The sequence below is a fragment of the Chenopodium album genome, chromosome 13 (assembly GCF_948465745.1).
Source record: "Chenopodium album chromosome 13, dcCheAlbu1.1, whole genome shotgun sequence".
Lineage (NCBI taxonomy): Eukaryota > Viridiplantae > Streptophyta > Magnoliopsida > Caryophyllales > Amaranthaceae > Chenopodium > Chenopodium album.
In genome coordinates this window covers 11,032,719-11,052,732 of record NC_137846.1, presented here as the reverse complement: position 1 = coordinate 11,052,732, position 20,014 = coordinate 11,032,719, and the positions used below count along the sequence as shown (strand labels likewise).

General features: G+C 37.9%; 2 protein-coding genes and 1 pseudogene across 3 annotated transcripts; 1 reads left to right on the top strand and 2 right to left on the bottom strand.

Moving 5' to 3' along the window:
* Nucleotides 1-1,624: 1,624 nt before the first annotated feature.
* Nucleotides 1,625-2,440, bottom strand: LOC145576292 (DNA damage-repair/toleration protein DRT102 pseudogene; annotated as a pseudogene).
* A 724-nt stretch (nucleotides 2,441-3,164) lies between these two features.
* On the top strand, nucleotides 3,165-7,903 carry LOC145576291 (uncharacterized). Of its 2 annotated transcripts, XM_081634071.1 has the most exons (9): nucleotides 3,165-3,322; nucleotides 3,431-3,570; nucleotides 3,839-3,945; nucleotides 4,176-4,279; nucleotides 4,479-4,544; nucleotides 5,024-5,106; nucleotides 5,955-6,056; nucleotides 7,126-7,204; nucleotides 7,286-7,903. In XM_081634071.1, exons 1-9 carry the CDS (start codon nucleotides 3,260-3,262, stop codon nucleotides 7,373-7,375), a joined length of 834 nt encoding a protein of 277 aa, XP_081490197.1. In that variant the 5' UTR covers nucleotides 3,165-3,259; the 3' UTR covers nucleotides 7,376-7,903. The 2 variants fall into 2 exon arrangements, with proteins under 2 accessions (XP_081490197.1, XP_081490198.1); XM_081634072.1 differs by lacking the exon at nucleotides 4,176-4,279 and having other exon boundaries at nucleotides 6,010-6,056.
* A 3,690-nt stretch (nucleotides 7,904-11,593) lies between these two features.
* On the bottom strand, nucleotides 11,594-12,456 carry LOC145576290 (uncharacterized). The gene is made up of 2 exons (XM_081634070.1): nucleotides 12,402-12,456; nucleotides 11,594-12,315 (listed from the first exon to the last, which is right to left on the bottom strand). Exons 1-2 carry the CDS (start codon nucleotides 12,415-12,417, stop codon nucleotides 11,690-11,692), a joined length of 642 nt encoding a protein of 213 aa, XP_081490196.1. The 5' UTR covers nucleotides 12,418-12,456; the 3' UTR covers nucleotides 11,594-11,689.
* Nucleotides 12,457-20,014: the final 7,558 nt, after the last annotated feature.

Here is a 20,014-nt window from a genome sequence, read left to right as displayed (position 1 = left end):
AAAATTCCCAAACTAATCTTGCCATTACCTGTTAATATTTTAGGGATTAAATAACAAACATCAAGTTTTAAGGTTCTAAAGTGCTTATATGAGTTTTAATTGGGGTAGATTGGGTGTAACTAGATTAGGTTTAAAATCATTGGTATTTATTTATTTGCAAATTGTGTATTATAAAAAGGTGTTTCCCTACAAATTTTCGTTCAATTCCAAATGTGTATTATGAAAAGGTTTTTGTGACACTTGTTCATGTTCTGTATCAGAAATCAAATGTTAACTTATAATTACCTGTTATAAGTTCGAGATGTAACATCTGTAGCATGATTTCATGACAGAAGGAAATTTAGGAGTGTTAAACTTTTGGTGATTTATTTCAGGAAATGCTTCTCCTAGAGAGTTTGCAGTGAAAATACTAGAAATGGATGGTAGCTTCGAGAAATTTCCCAACATTACTTTCGCCTGTGAGGCTGTCATACTTAGTGATCACTTCAGGGAGATGATTCAACAATATGTGTCAACTACTAGACTAGGTCCGAGCTAGCTTCTCATCTTCTATCTTTTGTCATCACTACTTCAGTATGTACTCAGTAGTTAAGTATATGCCGGATCTCTTAACTTGTTTCTTTCTTTCTTTTATTCACATGTACCAGTTTTAATGAATATATCGGACAGGAATATGTTCGCCAATATTGGAGAGTCAACTTGGAATTTGTACGAAGAGGTACACTAAAACAGCTAATATTCGATTCCAATTATATCTACATAAGCCAAGAAAAGAATTTCAGTACTTATTTGTTGGGGTTTTTGATTGCAGACTAATGGAATTAGGGGAATGTTACCAGATACGATGCATTGTGCTTGGTTTCAAATGCATCATCATGAGTCTTTAAAGAAGGCATTATTCATAGCAAAAGGGCTTCTTCTATGCCTTGTTACTGACCCACCCAAACACATCATGCTGCGATTCAACCTCCGGGAGCTAGGAGACTTGGCATTTATCAGCAAAGCAGATTATGTCAATTTCAACATCAGTACTTCAGACTATGACGCTTTTGCATCTTTCCTTAGAGCTTTTATTTCAGACTAATGAGATATTTCGAGTTCAGAACCTGAAATTGTTTGGAATATAAGTTTGTAATCCTGAACAGACAATAGCTTCTGCTTGTTACAGAATATAATGTAGCACATTTGCTGCTAGCTAGGTCTGTTAGCATACTAGTATACATAGTGTACGTACAGTAGATACAGTTACATCATTTTATGTCATTGATTTTACATGTACAGATAATGTTCAAGAATTTTCAGAAATTAAATTGATTGATCGAAGTTCATGGATCGATATTTTGAATCATTATCAGAGTCACAGAGACTATATTGTATGTAGCACAAACACCATCACATACACAATATTATGACAGCCACGTAGAAACACTGAGAATGTAGACACAGCAATAATTTTATTAACCATACACATTATTTATCATAAAAACCGTAAGATAATATAAAATTAGAATCAGAATTGTGAATGCAATGTCAAGTTCACCAAAAAAAAAAAAAAAAAAGTTATTTTCTCCAATTTCGCCTTCAGAAATCTTGATTAGCAATAGCAGCCTTAGCAGACTCAAGATCACTCGGTATCTTCCAAATACTTAACCCTATGAACATCTCCAGCAGGTGTATACAAATAATCTCCATCACTCAGATCATACTTGTCATTTTTACTCAAATTCCACACTATTTTCCTCCCTTTTGTCACAAACAAGTCATGCCCAAAGCTATGATGATGAGCAGGCTCCACACTCCCGGCCTCGAATCGAATAATAGCCGATGTTGGACTTTCCTTTACTATCTTCATTTTCCCTCCAGGAATTTTTTCCACAGGAACAAACTCTCTGTTCTTTGCTAGGCTGCAAATGGTGCACTCCCCTTCTAACTCGGGTTCCGATTTTCCGATTTTAGCCATCTATGGGAGAGACTTGGTAAGGAAGTCTTCCACTTCAGGGTCCCATTCCTTGTTGTTGGAGGCAGGGCAGGGGGACTTGAAGGGGGTGTTGATGAAGGTGTTAAGGATTTCGATGCCGGTTTCGGGTGGAGTTGACATGCCGGATACGGCGAGGACGTTGGCATTGTTGATGGACCGGGTGTTCTTGGCCTCGTCGGTAGTGAGGCAAGTGGCGGCGTAAACTCCGGGGACTTTGTTGGCGAATATTTGGACGCCGACGCCTGTTCCACAAGCGACAAGGCCGCGGGTGGTGTCACCTCCCGCGGCCACTCGCTGGCCTATATTTTCACCCATGGTGTAGTATGGGGCTACTCCGAGGTCTTCGACTTCGATGTTGAGGGATCGGAGGTGGGAGACGAGTGCGTCTTTGAGGGCGCAACCGTATGAGTCGGAGCCCGTTATGAACTTGAGAGGTTGAGTGTTGGTTGGGTGATCGGCCATGATTTATTAGTTATACTCCCTTCGTCTCTATAAGTTAAAGTTGACTGGAGTGATGAAGTCCATGGAAATGGTGACTCTCCTTTTATAATACAAGGTAGGGGGAATTTGTGATATGATAGGATTCAAACTCTAACTAATCTACATAAGAAGTAAGTGAAAATAATCCACACAAGAAGTATGTGATAATACAAGGTAACTAAAAGATAGAGATTGATCAAACTAATTTTAATAAGAATATGAGGATTATGTATACAACAAACAAACACAAGAATATACAAAGATCAATTCACTTAGTCTATAATGAGAAGATGATACTGAAGATTACAATAGATAATATCAACGATTTTCGCCTTACGATATATCTTAACATAATGTACCAAATTAAAGATAACAAGATGTGATAATAACAATAATACCAAATTACCAATTATATCTTGATATCTCTAATGAGAGGTGTGTTATGAGTTTATGACGTAATAAATAATCTAATATGTGACTCTATTCGAGTAAGTGAGAGTAACTCTAAGATGAGAGATTAATGAAACTTTAATTAGTCAAAGTTATACTTCCGTGCCCGAAAAAACAACCTCATCTTGTGGAGGGTGTAGCTAGAGCCTATAGGGGTTATTTTGAATATTCGAGTCGAATTCGATAAAGTTGGATTGGATCAAAACTATTTTTAAATTTGAGTTATATATTATTAAATTATTGTGTTCGGGTTGGTTCTTGGTTGAAGCCAAATAATTGGACCCAAATGACCAAATCTACCCAAAACTAATACTAGTAATTAAAGTCATTTAACCCAATCAATAGCAAAACATGGCGGGAATTTGTTGCTCCACCGGCGTTATTCCAACACCCTACTCCTCCAAACTGTCCAAAGTGATTTCATTTCATCCTAATTCAAACCCTTTGTTGTCAGATTAAAATTTCTAATCTTTCCCCTTTTCAATAATCATCTTTCTGCTCTTCAATTTTCCATTTTTGCAGATCACCAATACCAGAATTTTCTGCAATTCAAACCCATCAACTGACCGCAATTCAAAGAAACAAACACCCCAGCTTCTTAAATTTGCCGTTAATGGAGTCACTGAATTTCTCAGGCTTTTCTCTTCCTTCAATAACAACAGGTTGCCCAAATTATTCCTTTTTTTTTTTTTTTTTTTTTATAATTTCATTTACTTTGAGAATTAAGGATTTAAGGGTTTTTTTTTTCTCTGTTGACAAATTGTCACCACCCGTCCCAATTATTGTTACAATTTAGTGTGTTTAGATCCCAATTTAGTGGGTTGTTCTAAAGTCGGGACCTTTTAAAAGTGGACCGACTATAGTTGAGACTGATGGTGTCAATTTTTAATTTCTCTAATTATAAGTTAATTGAGGATTTTTTGTTTGTAGAACGGATGTGGTGGTTGCTGAAGGGGAAGAGGATTTATTAATTTCTGGGGTGGATGATGTTTTGGGTATTATCAAGTCAGATTATGATAATGCCTATTTTGTTACAGGTGAACTTTCCCTTGCTTTGTGCATTTATAGTACTTTCTGTGTGACTTTGATTCAGTGAAACCTTTTTTATTATCTTCTGAATAGTATTGAACACATAATATCAACTATTTCATTGTAAACATGATGTGGGATACAGAAGTTTTGCTAGTAGTTTTGGTCTTTTGGATGATGTTATTTGACTCTTGAAACCATACTAGGAAGAAATTATTGTGCTATAATTGTTGAGCAGATTGTATGTGTCTTGATATCGTCCATGCTCAGTATGAGGCCTGTGGTTATCGACTTATCGTGGAAACTCCTATAATCTTCGTATGTGTGATCATCCATATGTTTGTAAGTGATACTTGGTATATCTGTTCATATTGATGACTCTTGTACAAATTTTTATCATCCTTTTGTATGCCTGGCTGCCGGCAACTGATTGGTGTTGCTCTAGGACTGTTGATTGATAATCTGATTTGAATTCTTAGGACTCACACTGACAAGCACAAATGACCATTTGAGAGCTGATAACATTGTTTGGTGGATGCAGGGATTTTTACCTCTTCAATTTATATCGAGGATTGTCTTTTTGAGGATCCAACTATTAAATTTAGTGGTAAATAATGGACTTTGCGTCTTTACTGCCTTTGCTAACAGATGGCTAAATGCTTGATATTTTTCTTGCAGGTGTTTGACTTTTGTTCTGAGTTATTTATAATTTTTTTTCTGTCTTGTACAAAATAAATGTGTAGCTGGAGGTTTTGATGAAAGGGCTTCAATTCAATTCATTCCTAATGCCTCGAGCAGGTTTCTATCTTGGGGGTTGGACAGGTTATGGGGTTTAGATGTATCCTGTATCTCTTAGACCCTTGATCAGCTGTGTTACCTAGACTTGGAAATGGAATTTTTGGAATAGATGAATGGACTCGTATTATCGTATCAGATTGTATATTGCTTGCATTGTAAAGCAGGTGTTGATTGTTTACATATTGTCTTTTCTTCCCCTTTTTTCTGGGCTTAAAGTATGTTTTAATGTGAGCCTATTGAGCCCCCAAGTTACTAGAATAAACTGGTTATTTGTTTTCGGTTAAGCAGGTAGAGAGTTGTATTCACGGAACTTGCAATTGCTCGTACCTTTTTTTGAGCAACCCTCTATTGTGCTCAAAAGTATTGAGAAGGTATTTACTTCCTTTTTGGTTCTTTAAAGTTGTAAATTTTATGGCATTTGTCGCATTGATAGTCTTCTCTTTTTTCAGTTGCACCTTTTCTTGAACAAACTGGTCTTTACTTGAAAAAATAAACTTCCCTAATCTGGCACTCTGTCTTTACAAATTGTAGACAGACTTTTTTCTATTTACATTCCATTGAAGCCTTTCTGCCTCATGGCAAATGCCGATTAACAGGGTGCTGGGTTTCATTTTCCAATGCTCATTCTCTTGACTGATTTTCTTTGTCAGGCTACTCTCACCTTCAACAATGAATCTCATACAGTTGGTTTTCTTCAAGGGATTATATATTTCATGTATACACATAAATACACTTAAAACATATAAAGCAATAAGTCTACTTGTTTTATGTCAAACCACATGTCATTTTGTTCCTGTGATGGAATATCTGAACCATCTTCAATCATGAACTAAAACTCATGAAGGCCTTGTTCTAATGATATGCAAAGTCAACCAGTAGCTGATTTCAATCTCCACATAGGGGCTATGGGTTTTGGGCTTTAGGATAGGGAAGGGTGTTAAAAAGGATTCTGCTCCTTGGTATCGGATTGTGTAATCTTTCCCTTTTTCTCCTTTCCTCAATGTAATTACTACTAACACCTCTTATGTGATTCATATGCCCTGTTGGGAAATTAGTTACACCAACTTGGGGTTTCAATGGGACCCAATATGACCTTAACTAATTGCCTTGTGGTATTACAACATTGAATAATCATTGCATTGACCTGATGCCTTTCCTTTTATTGGAGTTTCATTCATCTGTTTTTTAACTGACATAGTGACATGTATGTTACAAGTAGAATCCTATTCTCCATTGCTGAGTTGATAATGATTCTGGTAGCTCCTAATACACAGGGCGTTGATGCTGATAGAGATTTTGTATTGGCAAATTGGAGCTTAAGGTGCTTAGTTCATTTTTTTAAGCTTATGATTTTCCTAGTTACCGTGACTTAGCGATCACTTTCTTGTCATGCTGCTTTTATTACTCTTCTATGTATTACATGCCACCAATGTAACAATGCAAGATGCTACATTTCCTTGGGGACCTATTCTTTTGCCAACAAGTTTCATCCTCCTTTCATAACAGTATTTGCTTGTCCTGTAAATGATATCAGAATTGTTGGTATGCTCTTTATGTAATTTACTCTAGTTCGTTCTTCGATATATGCATTTATGGTCCTAAAAGAGGTTTCCAAACATAAATAGATTAATAGACTGTTGCTTGGCAATATATGGAATTTACTTAGGCTGATCCAAGAGTAAGTGCAGTACTGAATATTGATTTTAGTGGAGTGCTAAATCATACATGTAAAGTTGTAACCCATGTTGGTAGTCCCATTTTCTCATCTCTCAGTCTGCACAGGTTCACCTACTAGTTCAACTTAGAAGATATCTTATTAATTAGGTTGTTTACTTCTTGTTTAGTTTATAGAAGCTGACAGTCATTACATTAATTAGGGTTAATTGAAAACTACTTTTCTGTTGTAGGGGTAAGTGCTTGTATTTCATCTCCCATACCTGTCAAGGTCAGGAGACTCGTTAGAGGCATTAGGGTAGTAGTGATCTTCATGTAGCTTATTGTTGGTCACTTTGTTGAAAGATATGCTGATCATTTTTTGTGGATTGGCAATAGTTATGTACATGTGAATTATAATCAATGTATTCTGTTTTTCTTGATCAACCATGAAAATCGCTAGGTAGCCTGTCAACTGATTGTTCTTTTGTCTAAAGCTTTTGTATATCTAATGTATCTTATACTATAGATGAATAAATATAATCTGATGACGATTTTATCATCTATTCTGCAGAAGCATATAGTTATTGATGTATTTTATGTTTTTGTGTTTTGACTACTTCATATTTTCCATTGGGTTTATGTTTCCTTAATATTCTTATGGAAGTTATTATGTTACATGCTTTTATTATAGTTACAAAATCCTATCGTAAAACTTTCACTTTGTATTTCTGAAGGACCTACTTAAAGCTTCCATGGAGGCCTCTGATTGCCATTGAAGGAAGTACAACCTATGATTTAAATGATGGATATAAAGTGAGTATATAGATCTTTTTTACTATGTCATCTCAGGAGCAACATATCCGGATACCTTTAATATTTCTTTTAACTGAACAGATTGTCAGACATGTGGAAAGATGGAATGTTTCTGCACTTGAAGCAGTTGGGCAGATATTTACTCCTGGTTTCAGAAGACCTTTGGATTGAACAAATAATTCTCAAGTGGTAGCCATGTTTAAGAATATGAACTAGTAATAAACTTACAAATTGGGAGATATCCTCAGGTCCTTATGTGGTGAGTTTGTAGACTGTAGGTAATCTGCTTGATTAATTATTCATCCGCATGGTGCTTTGCTTTATTTTTCTAGGATATAACAATTATTGTGCATTACTGGATGTTTCAGAATGTGAAAAGAAAAGAAAAGAAAAGAAAAAAAAAAAAAAAAAAGCTTGGCCTTAGGGATTCATATGGAGAATCCATGTTGTTAGATTGTGTATTGTATGCAAGTTTTGGGGAAGGGTCTTTTTGGGTAGCGGCAAACCACTGTAAAAAGTCGGCAGAACATTCTTACATGGGCTTACTGATGCTTGCTCTAACTGGATCCACTGTAGCCAAAGCACCTTGGTGTGTTGTGAGTCTTGTGACTGTTAAGTTTGTTATAGATTGCCAGTATTGTGATACATGAATGTTGTGTCAAAACTCAAAGATGAAGTTATTATATTTTGAATTGTGTATTCTGTACTAGTTCACAAGTCTATTACATACTTGATGAGCATTTTGATCAACACGACCTTTTGCTGCTTTATTTCTTATTTTAAATGGATAGAGCAATACACTAGAATTGAGTTAGCCTTTTTCATCCTATACTTATCCTATTTGCTGAGTGCTGATTTGAAATTAATAGTTGCTCATGTACAGTGACACCTTTTAGGTCCAATTAGGGGTAGTTTAATTCTAACTACATATGCTCCTCTTATTAGCATGTTTCAAACGAGTAGATTCACCTCAATCTTATATTCCAATTTACACTTTACCGAGCACTTTCAAATAGTGGATTGACATTTTAAATCTACTCTATTTACCTCAATCAGTTCTTTACCGAACACTCCCTTATATATATACATATTGCCACTGCAGAGGCTAGTCTCAACTGTCGGATATGTTTCTACTGCATACGGTGACATTAGCTATGAAGCTGTGCTTGCAACTCTTTCCCCTGACGAACTGTTCGATATTATCACTGTGTGAAGCTTCCATAAGCATATGCTTTTCCATAGAACAAGCATCAATGATGCTGCATTTGTTTTGCTTCATATGTAGGAAAACCTGTATAAAAGGCGCTGTCTAAAGTCAGTGCTGTGTATTATTCTTCTATTGAACTGCTATTTGACGCCCGCAAATTACTCAAAACGCCCGCAAAATTACAACGAAATTACCACTCTACCCTTGAACCACTCTACCCTAAACCATTCTCTTCAACTCCCTTCAAACCAAAAAAACAAAAAACCACCACCACTTTCACCAACACCCAACCCCCTTACCACCACCACCACAAGCACCCAAAAACACCACCGGAGAACCGCCAAGATGCCGAGGACGAAGAACGTCGGATGGTCGAGGGAGGAAGACGCCGTGCCGGAGGAGCAGGTTCGGTTTTTTTTTTAACGCTTGACCGAATCGCCCAAAATAGGCGGTTTACCCATGGTCAAACCGCTCAAGATATCCGGTTTGACCATGGTCAAACCGCCCAGTGTAAACGGTTGACCGTGGCCAAACCGGATTCCCTGGGCGGTTTGACCGTGGTCGAAACGGATTTCATGGGCGATTTAACCATGGTCAAACCGCCCAGGAAATCCGGTTTGGCCACGGTCAACCGTTTTCACTGGGCGGTTTGACCATGGTCAAACCGGATATCTTGAGCGGTTTGAGCACTGGAATTTAAATTATTATTTTTTTTTAATTTAAATTTATACTAATAATATATTTGTTTATTAATTGTTTAGATTAATTTTAATATTTGTTTAGTAAAAAAAAAATATTTATTTGAAGTTCACGTTTTATGTATAATTTAAAAAAATATTAATTATATATATTTGTTTAATTTAAGTTCACGTTTTATGTATAAGAAATTAAATAATATGTTCGTATATGTTTAGCTTTATTAATTATATGTTTAGGAAAAAAAATGATATTGTATATGTTTGTTTTTTTATATGTGTAGCTTTATTAAATTTATGTTTAGAAATAAAATAATGTATTTGTGTATTTGAATTTTAAAATAATTAGGTGTATGTTTAGATAATCAACTAATATAGTTTTATATTTTACGTTGAGTTTAATTAATATATTTGGTAAATTTTAGTTTATATATTAATAGCATTATATTTAGGAAATTAGATAAAAAAAAGTAATTGCATTTATATTTCTATATATATTAAATTTATTGAATCGTATACCAATTACATTTATTAATTAAATGACAGCCACGAAACATGAGGAGGTTAAACATCGAGTTCACACATGTCGAAGGATCAGGTCCTCGACATACACGATCTCGAGGTGTTGATGCTTCTGTTAGGAGGGAGAGGGCAGCTTCTCGAGCGGCGGATGATGACATGTACGATTATGATCCTGATCATGACTACATGGAGGATGCCTCGACTTCCGCAGGAGGCGAGCACGAGGAGGCGCCATCAGGGGTTTTCGTCATGCAAGGTAGAGGAGGGAGGTTTGTGGCTTCTAGTAGTGCGAGTACGAGCACTGGCCGTACTCGTAGGTCTCGTGCTGCTCGAGACGCGGATACTACTTAGCTTGTTCAGGAGGCGATGCCGGGGGGTCCAGTTGATGGGAGTCTTATTCCCAGCTACGCGGCTCATATTGCGTCACGTATTTGGGTCGGACAGGATCGTGAGCCGTTGAGGTGCCACAGTAGGATTCAGTGGTGCAAGTCGCTGCAGGAGTGGGAGACAGAGTTGAGTGCTGATTTACGTGAGCGCGTTAGTGTCACTGGACTACGACACTTGCCGTCTATCATGCATTCCCACATTGATTGGCCTCTGATCTCTGCGTTCGTTGAACGGTGGCAGCCGGATACGAACACTTTTCACCTCCCTTTTGGTGAGATGACCATCATGCTACACGACGTCGCTTACATTCTTGGGATCCCCGTTGATGGGGACTTGGTGGACATGGTCAGCGACAGTGCGTCTCTCCAGGCTGATTTTCAGGAGTTGCTGGGGTTGAGTAGGGATGAGCTGTTGGTGAAACCAAGAGCAGTTTGGGAAAACGGTGCTGTTGCGGTGACTACCATTTATGAGCGGTGCAAGTTGTTGGATCGGGTTCCCGACGTTCAGTTCATGGCTTTCTTTGTTACACTCTTCGGTAGCACCTTATTCGTTGACAAGAGTGGTAACCGCCTTCTTCCCTCCTACATTTTGGAGTTGAAGAAGTCTACTGACGATCTTGACCGTTACTCTTGGGGGTCAGCTGCACTTGCTTTCCTTTATCGTCAGTTGGGTATCGCCTCCCGTGTTGAGTGTAAGGCCATTGGTGGTTGTCTCACGCTTCTCCAGGCATGGATATATGAGTACTTCCCATCCTTTCGGCCATGTCAGGGAGCTTTGGTGGTACAGCCTGGTGAGGCTCGTGCCTCGATGTGGGATACTAGAGCACAGTCCAGGGATGAGCACCGACTCGCATCATTTCGGGCCCGACTTGATCAGATGACTGATGCTGAGGTATGGTTATTGTTTTATTAAATGTGTAATATTGTTTAACGTGTTGTCATGTAACGTAACATTCTTATTGTTATTGCATATGCAGGTTAACTGGCGGCCCTACTCTCTCACCCCTGCGCAGGACGTCCCGAGGACCACTTACATGGGCTGTATACAGTGTCGGGACATCGTCGAGCCGTATAACCCAGACAGGGTCTTACGGCAACTTGGTCACGTGCAGGGGATACCGCTCCCTGGTTTTGTCCCTGACGAGGCGTATAGACCTGCTAATGTCCGATCGTACAGCGTCACTTTTCGGGGTCAGGTCTTATGGAAGAAGTTCGGTCCTGGGAGCTGCTGTCTCGGCTTGCATGTCCATCCACCTCTACTAGATGAGATTCCCACATGCTCACCTGACTATTTGCCATGGTTTTTTACGTACTCCCATCCTCGGCTTATCTGCGATACTGCGGAACTAGCCCCTCCGGCAGTTCCAGAGAGGACGAACACTGATTACGTAAGTATTTTATGAAGTGCATCATTGTATTATTTTATTATTGTACAAAATATTATACGTTATGATTATTTGCTTTGTATTTTGCAGTGGATGGGTCGTTCCATGCATGTGATTCGGCGATTCATTGCAGACACGGGCGGTGAGGTCACCCCAACAGTGGTTGAGGCCCAGGAGCTTATTGCGGCGTGGGATGCAATGATGAGAATGTAATAGAATTTAATGTAATTTTTAATTATAACTAAAATTGTAATTAAAAACTAATTAAAACTGGAATTTAAATTGCGTTTTTAATTACAAGTAGAATTTCTATTAATATTATGCCATGTTGCTATCCTACTTGCATATCGTTGGTCCCAATCTTGGACGCTAAATTCACGAACGTCATACCAAAATCCGGCTATTGGGGGAACAGGGAAATTAGGAGACATTTGCAACCGCACGTAGTGATAGTTCCCCACCGTTAGTAGTGCAAGCTCCCTACTCGGGCCCGTGGAAGTGGACGGGGCACTCCACGGTAACACAGTGATGCATGGATACACACCTACACCATCAATGCCTGTACCGAATAGCATAATGACAGCGTTGAACAGATTTGCGATCGGGAACAAGTCTTGAAACACTGCCATCCAATGGTCGCCTGTGCACCTACCACCAGTCCACGTGATACGACGAACCTCATTTTCCAATTGATCACCGTAAATGTGAGAGTAGACGTTAGGATGCCTGGTTATCTCATTCGCAATCACAGTCCTGGCCAATATCCATTCCTCCTGGTTACCCCAAAAGAATTCTGCAACACAACGAAATCCGCAGTTGCCATCACCGATAGGGTCTACCCATCCTTCCAAATACGGCAACATGACATTTGGAAACCAATCGACGTACAAAAACTCGTCGATGTTCATCTGATTACCTGTAAATACATCATCAACGCATTAATTACAATTCGCCATTCATTACGTAATGTACAAAAATATTAATAATAATAACAATTTATACCAGGTGGCGTCCTCATGTTTACAGATTCATTTGATATTCCACGACCGGAGCTGGATGTAGAACAACCCCTGCTTCTACCACGACTTCGCCCACGAGCACGACCACGACTACGACTGCTCGGAATGTGCTCGAACCCACTTGCATCCCGTCTAGTAGACGAAGACCACTGCTGGCCTTGTGGTCGACCCCTGGTTGTCTCGTTTATCTCAGGTTCTTCGTAATCTCCTTCTTCAGGGTGAAGCTCCGCAAACAACACTCGGTTCACACTCCGCACAAAACCGGGGTCGCGTTGTAGAACCTCATCAACTAGGGATCTAAATTGTGCAGTGTCCTGTTCCGACTCATCAGCAAAAGTATGAATGCCTACACCATCCCCAATGACGAGAGTCTTCCAAAAAGGATGGACCTGATCCAAATATAAACCCGTGCCACCCTGAATCGAGGTATATATGGTACAAGCACATGGTAGGCCGTGTGTCATCAACAACGCACAACCACATCGCTCGTACACATCATCAGATAACTCTCTCATCCTGGTCACCTCATGCTTCAGAATTTTGAGACCGTGGAAGGACATATGGCCACTGAGATTGTGCAACGGCATGCCCCTATACTCCACTCCAATTCGTCGTCTGGAGTCCTCCAAATGATGACGAATTCCAATAAGCAGACCCTCTGTGGCGCGGTGCACACGACTGAATATTGAATCCAACGACCCTCTGGAACTACCGAGCCATTGTTTAAGCACAGAATGTTGGCTCTCCACCCTACACGTGTTCACGTTGCCAAAGTGCAACACCTGATTCGTCCATGCCAAGATAAACTTCTCCTTGTGTACAAGCCAAGTTTTTTCCACATAATCCACAACGGTACGCCATGATCTTCCCCAAGTATCCCTCATTTGACGCAACTCAAATTCATACTCAGCCTCAGTTGTTGCATTCATGAGTTTTGACCACCTCCCATTTCTAAATTTCTCAGCTAACACCATATCTTTCTTACACAAATGATATACCTTGGCCAACACATCTTTGTTGATATGCCATCTACATAACAAGTGAGCTGTGTCTGGGAATACCTCTTTCACCGCCTTCAACAGTCCCAACTCTCGATCAGTTAGAATCGCAGTAGGAGTCACTTCAAAACCCATATACAGCTTCAATTTCTCCAACACCCACTTGTAACTCTCATAAGACTCTGTCTTCATTAAAGCATACCCGATCAAAAAGTTTTGGTTTGTCGGTGTGACCCCAACAATCTCGAAGAACGCCATGTTGTACCTGTTTGTCTTGTATGTGGAATCCATCCCTATGACATGTGGATAAGTCCGCAACATATTCGCCATCTCTGGATGTGCCATAAAGGCATGGGTGACAACACGTGTGTCGGGGTCAGCAGCTACCCAACTAACGTACTTGTGCTCGTTGGCCAAGTGAAGAAACTGGTTTACGACATCTCTCCCTTCACTATCATCAACCCTTAAACGACTTCTGAAATTATAGATGTGCCTCATGTTAGGGTTCTCATTGGGATACGCATCTTTCACAGCTGCCATTATGTTACTAGGTTTTGCACATGCTGAACTCATTTGTCGAACCAATTGCTTCGCAGCCGGACTTAAACCACTCACTTGTCTATGACCCTCTGGATAAACCATCATAGGGTGGTTGTGCATGCCATGCAAACCAGATACAGGAATTATTTGCCACCCAAGATCATCTACCACACATGTGATCTTGATCCGAAAAGGACATTTGATACCCTTTCTTTTTGTGTTTTTTCGTACAGCATTCTCCATATCCCTGTCTTCGGCTGTATTTCTATGGGCACGATCGCACTTTAGATACTTGACCGGCCGACCATCTCGTTGTGTCTTATACGAAGACTTTGTAAGGAAAAAGCCGCAACCAATAGAGATGTTTTGAGCCCATTCAAAGGCCTCTTCAAAAGTTGGGAACATCGTTGACGTTATAAAGACTGCACTGTAGTCAACTCCATCACCCCCATAATCCGGCAATGACGCCTAAACAAAGAAATAACATGAAATTTAGCATAATAACCATGATAATAATGGAAATAAAAAACATAATAATCACAACAATGATCACAACTTAATTCTACTTATCATAAAAATAACAATAATAGTAGTAGAAATAATAACAATAATAATAGAAATAATAATAATAAAAATATTAGAAATAATAATAATAATAGTAATAATAATAATAGTAATAATAATAATAATAGAAATAATAATAATAGAAATAATAATAATAATAATAATAGTAATTAAAGCAAAGATTTTTTTTAAAAAAAAAAAACAAAACCGCCCTAGAAAACCGGTTTGACCATGGTCAAAACGCCCAGGAAAAGCGGTTTGACCATGGTCAAAACGCCCAGGAAAAGCGGTTTGACCATGGTCAAAACGCCCAGAAAAAGCGGTTTGACCATGGTCAAAACGCCCAGAAAAAGCGGTTTGACCACGGTAAACCGGTTGTCCTAGGCGGTTTGACCATGGTCAAATCGCTTTTCCTGGGCGTTTTGACCATGGTCAAACCGGTTTTTTCGGGCGGTTTTGTACATTTTCGGCGAGAAAAATTAAAAATTTACCTCACCAAGTGGGTCCGGCGGGGTGGACACCCTGCTTTCCGCCTCCGACATGTAACCGGGTGGCGATAGTGGTGGTGCTGGTGGTGGTGGCGGTGGTGGTGGTGGTGGTGGTGGTGATAGTGGTGGTAGTGGTGTTGGGTGTTGGTGGTGCTGGCGGTGGTGTTGATGCTGGTAACCGTGGCGGTGTTCGGTGGTGGTAGAGTTTACTTTAGCTCGGTTTTGAGAGTTAGAGTTATGAAAGGGATGGAAGATAACAAATAGAGTTGAAGAGGGTAAGAAATAGAGTCAAGGGTAATATCGTAATTATTTTGTAATTTTGCGGGCGTTTTGAGTAATTTGTGGGCGTTAAATAACAACCCCCCCTTTTTCTATCCTCTAGCTCTAGTTTAAGGTTGGAAACTAGTGGCTTTATTTCAAAGAGTTGCTGAAGATGATGTACCAATGTGTAGCCAGTTAGAACTGAAATTGAAATTTGTAGCTTTATACTACGTATAATATCCATGGATATGCTGTTTTGATGTTTAGAATCATAATGTAAATTAATTTTACAGGAGCCTGGAAAGTAAGATGCAGTGTATTGTTTGTGTTCGACTGTTACATGCTCTACATAGCAATTGTATTGTTTGTGTTCGACTGTTACATGTTTTGATGTTTAGCAATCTTTGTGCTGCTTTTTTTTTTTTTTTTTTTTTTTTTTTTTTTTTTTTTTTTTTTTTTTTTTTTTTGAAGGGAATCTGTGTGCTACTTGGTAAGTAAAAAGAAGAGGAAAATATTACTGTAATATGCATTCAATCAGTTCAGAGAAGATGTTTGAAATAATCCGAGCACACAACTTTAATCCTCTAAGATACAACACAAAAAGCCCTAGGCAGTTGGAGATAAATCGAGTATCATCTCACAATCATATTCCCTTTGTTTCTAAAAGATAGCTCTTATGCACTTTTACTTTATAGACTTTTGATGAATAGAGTTGATAAGGGACAAAAACGATTTGGTCAAAAGTATATTATGAGAGATTAAAAATATAATCCTCACGATAAAAAATAGCAAATGATTAACCTTTTAGGATAACCATTTTCTATATATGGGGCAAACATTAAGGAATGAAGGGAGTACATTCATACTCTTCACAAGAGATTCATGTTTTTTTATCCTCATACTCGTCCCATTACCAAATAAACATGTCTATCACGGCCATGATTGAATCCGATGTGAAACAATACCCACCAAATCACCCGATTAGACAATCCTAACAAAAATTTCCAAGTCCAAGTAATGAGTAGAAAATTTATCATGAAAGCAACATTATAACTTGTTTAGTAACCTAGTAATAATAGGCTAACAACCAAGCATTAGTGAGATAATTAGTTGCTTTATGGTCCCATAAAATCCGGATTATTATGCAAACAAAAAAAAAAAAGGCTGTTTGCAGCTTTTACTATTTGGATCTTTTTCCTCATCCAACTGTCTATTTGAAAAAGACTACAAGCTCACCCTCCCAAAATTTAATTAACAAAAAAATAAAATAGAATAAAAGGACAAATTAAAGAGTGTCTTTGAAAATGAGAGTATAAAAATAGAATTTTTCTAATATTATTTTTAATTTATTTTTCTTGTTTTTTTTTGGATGGGAATAAAAATTGATGGTAGTTGCTTGAGAATCCAAGGCAGGAAAAAGGTTGCATCATCCATGCGCGGCTGCACCTCTGTTATGGAGCATTCAACTACTAATCATTATGTGGCTCTTGTGTTTTCTATATTCGGTGGGTCCATTTTCCCCTGTTTTCATATGAACATATTTTTGGATGTATTTGAATATAATTCAATTCTTCTATTGTCTACTTGAATTTTGCAAATAACTGCATTAGATTTGGTGAAACGAACATAGTCTAACCATTAGTTTCTAACTAAACTCAAGTTGTTAGATTTGTTATGTATGAGTGACATACTGACATTATCAATTCACGTGGTGTTAAACAGAGAACTAGTTAGCTAGTTAAGTTTATTTATATACAGACTGTGTCGTTTACCCCTTTTTTTCAGTTGATACCGTTCGCAAAAGCTAATGTCATTTACTATAGTTGATCACATACTTACATTATTGTAATCTATCGGTGGAAATATAGGCTATATTGATATGATGTAAAACTATTTAACACGTTAATTTGTTATTGGTAAAGAGAATTTTCAAATGAAAAAGTTTGTAAGATTAATCATCGAATAACTTTTTTTTTTTTTTTTTCCTATTCAAACCACTTTGGAAAAAAAAATGAGAAGATTAAAATCAAAAGACAAGACAAAAGTGATTCATGAGTATGATCTGTCTTGTAGAAAACCAAATATTTCCTTTAAACAAATTTGAAAATTGGTGTAGTATTTCACACAGTAGCATTTACTGTACGGTAAATATGGTCCATCTCTAACGTACTACTGAGTACTGTTCTTTATGACTGTATTTACAGAGTACTAATTGTTTTGTAGCGAAAACTTCGTTATATCTTCTTCTTGAAGGCAACGCAATACCTTGAACAAAAAGTTGAAAAATTCTCTGTTAAGCAAGCAAGCAACTGGTTTAATGAACCCATGTTTGTTTATCAAATTTGATTAAAGACATTGTACAAGTATATAACTATGGCGTTGCATTGATCGAAAATCCGAAATCGAAATTTTAATTAAAGCAATGTAACAAGTTCAATTAAACAATGGGAAAAGAAAAACAACTTAGGGCTTGTTCTTATTTACTAAGCTGAGTTGAAGTAAACTGAATATTTTATGAGAAAAGAAAATTAGAAAGTTAACTAAATTAAAAATAAACTGAAGAGAACAGACCCTTATTGAACTCAACATATGTAGTAAAATCATTAATCCTTTCTTTATTTTGTACAAGGAATTTTACTACCACATTTCAACTTTTGTGTAGAACAATTAGAAGAATGCCAATAAAACATTATGCAAATTCTTCAAAATAAAGTCTAAATTAATCCCTAAACAACAAGAAACTGTACACAATACTCTTTGAGAATTTTCACCACAAATCTTACTACCAATTCAGTAAAATTTGAGAATTCCCTCCCAAAGATATTTAAAAAAAAAAAAAAAAAATTATTCTTTTGAAAAATTTAGATAAAATGAAAAAATAAAAACTAATCTCTCCTCCATGCATACAAAACTAAAGAATAACCACCATTACCACCACCACCACCAAAACTACCACTAGACCGCGTCGTTGAAGACGAACCCGAAGAACTCCTCCCACAATCACTACTCTCCTCCGCCCATTGCAACACACTCGAACACGACCCGGCCGGGGACAACGCTGTCCCCGGCGCGGGTGAATTCTTCCTCATCAACCTCTTCTCTGGTCCCACCATTTCCGGCCAAACCCCACCTTCACCCACTTGAAAAACAAACACCCCATTTTTCTGAACACCCATTAAATTCCCACCATTATTATGAATATTGTTATTATTAACCCAATTTAACACATCCCAATAAAATTCCACCGCAATTCCATCAATCATCATTCTCTCATTTCCTCTAAACTTCCATGCTAATCTTTTTACGTTCACTTTCAACTCTCCATCGAACTTCACCTTTAGTGTTCCTCCCGAACATTCGATCTCGATCGAACGAGTCGAACCCAAGAACTTGGACCGCGTTGCGTAGATTCTACGCCCGAATACGTGCTCCCTTCTTGACAGGAGAGTAGACTCGGCCGAGTTGTCAACAACTCGGCCGAGTCCAACTCTCCGGGTTAAGTCCTCCTGGAGATCACCCAGGAGGAACTCAACCCGGCCATTTCGTACAAATGCTAAGTAAAATCTTGACTCTGGCTCGGCCGAGTTTGGCTGGGCGAACTCGGCTCGAGTAAAGTTATAGTATAACTTAATCTTGGATTGACTCTCATTTTGGTTATGATGATCAGGGGTTTGGTTCAGCTGAATGGACTTTGACCCGGGCCGGGTGCGGAAAATAGAGAAGGTAGATGGTTGGAGGGAAATTGTAATTGAAAACAAATAAGGAGCATGGATAGTAAGGGAATGTGAGTAGGGTGTTCTTGACCAAGTGAGTGTAAGAAAAATAAGTGAGTCAATTAACCTCGTTTGATATATACAAGTAACAAGAGACTCTTTTGAAGACGATGATGCTGTTGTTGTCTGTACATTTTTGCTTCTGTTTGACACCGGACTCCCCGGGTTACTAAAACACCCTTGTATCATTTTTAGAAACTCGGGTTTTTAAGCAACTGATATTTCCGACTACCTCAATTTAGAAGAGTTAGGAGTAATTTGTAATGTGGGAGTGTTGTGGGTTTTATATCTATAAGAAGAAAGAAATGGACAATGTTTAGTAGAGCAAATGTAATGCAACAATATAAATGATTGAAAGGGTGCAAATATAATTATGAATAAGAAGCAGTTGGAAAAAGGAAAGAAAAAGGAGTGAAGTGTGATGAGTTGGGTTCCAAGTTGGGCTTGATTAGCGGCAAATTGAGGGCTCACAGTCCCTTATACTCTACGAGGTGAGCTGGGGTGCACTTTAGGGACAATATCTAAATATACAAGTATATATAAATAACTAATACTGTTAGACTTTTGAATTTCTAGCTTGCTACCTTAATTGTCAAATTGCCAAACCTTTGTGGTTTGTCTACATTATTGATTATTTTATGTAGGACCTTGCTTTGCTTTTCAAATGGTTTTACATCCTAAGGGTGTATTTATAGATTATACATTACGTTTTTGCCTTTTCGGTGTGTTATATTCAACTTATTGTAATATGCAATAAGTTTTAGTTTATATTCAATTCATCTTATTTTACTTGTTTCATGAAAAATAATTTTGGAGAAGATGAGTTAAATACAAAAACAATAATAAATGTTAATTAACTTCAAATTAAACCTAAAATAATTAAGTATAAGATACGTTCAAGCGATATTATAGTTCAAAACTTCAAATAAGTGAAAATTAACTTTAAAAATACATCCTAAAGTGTTTGTATAA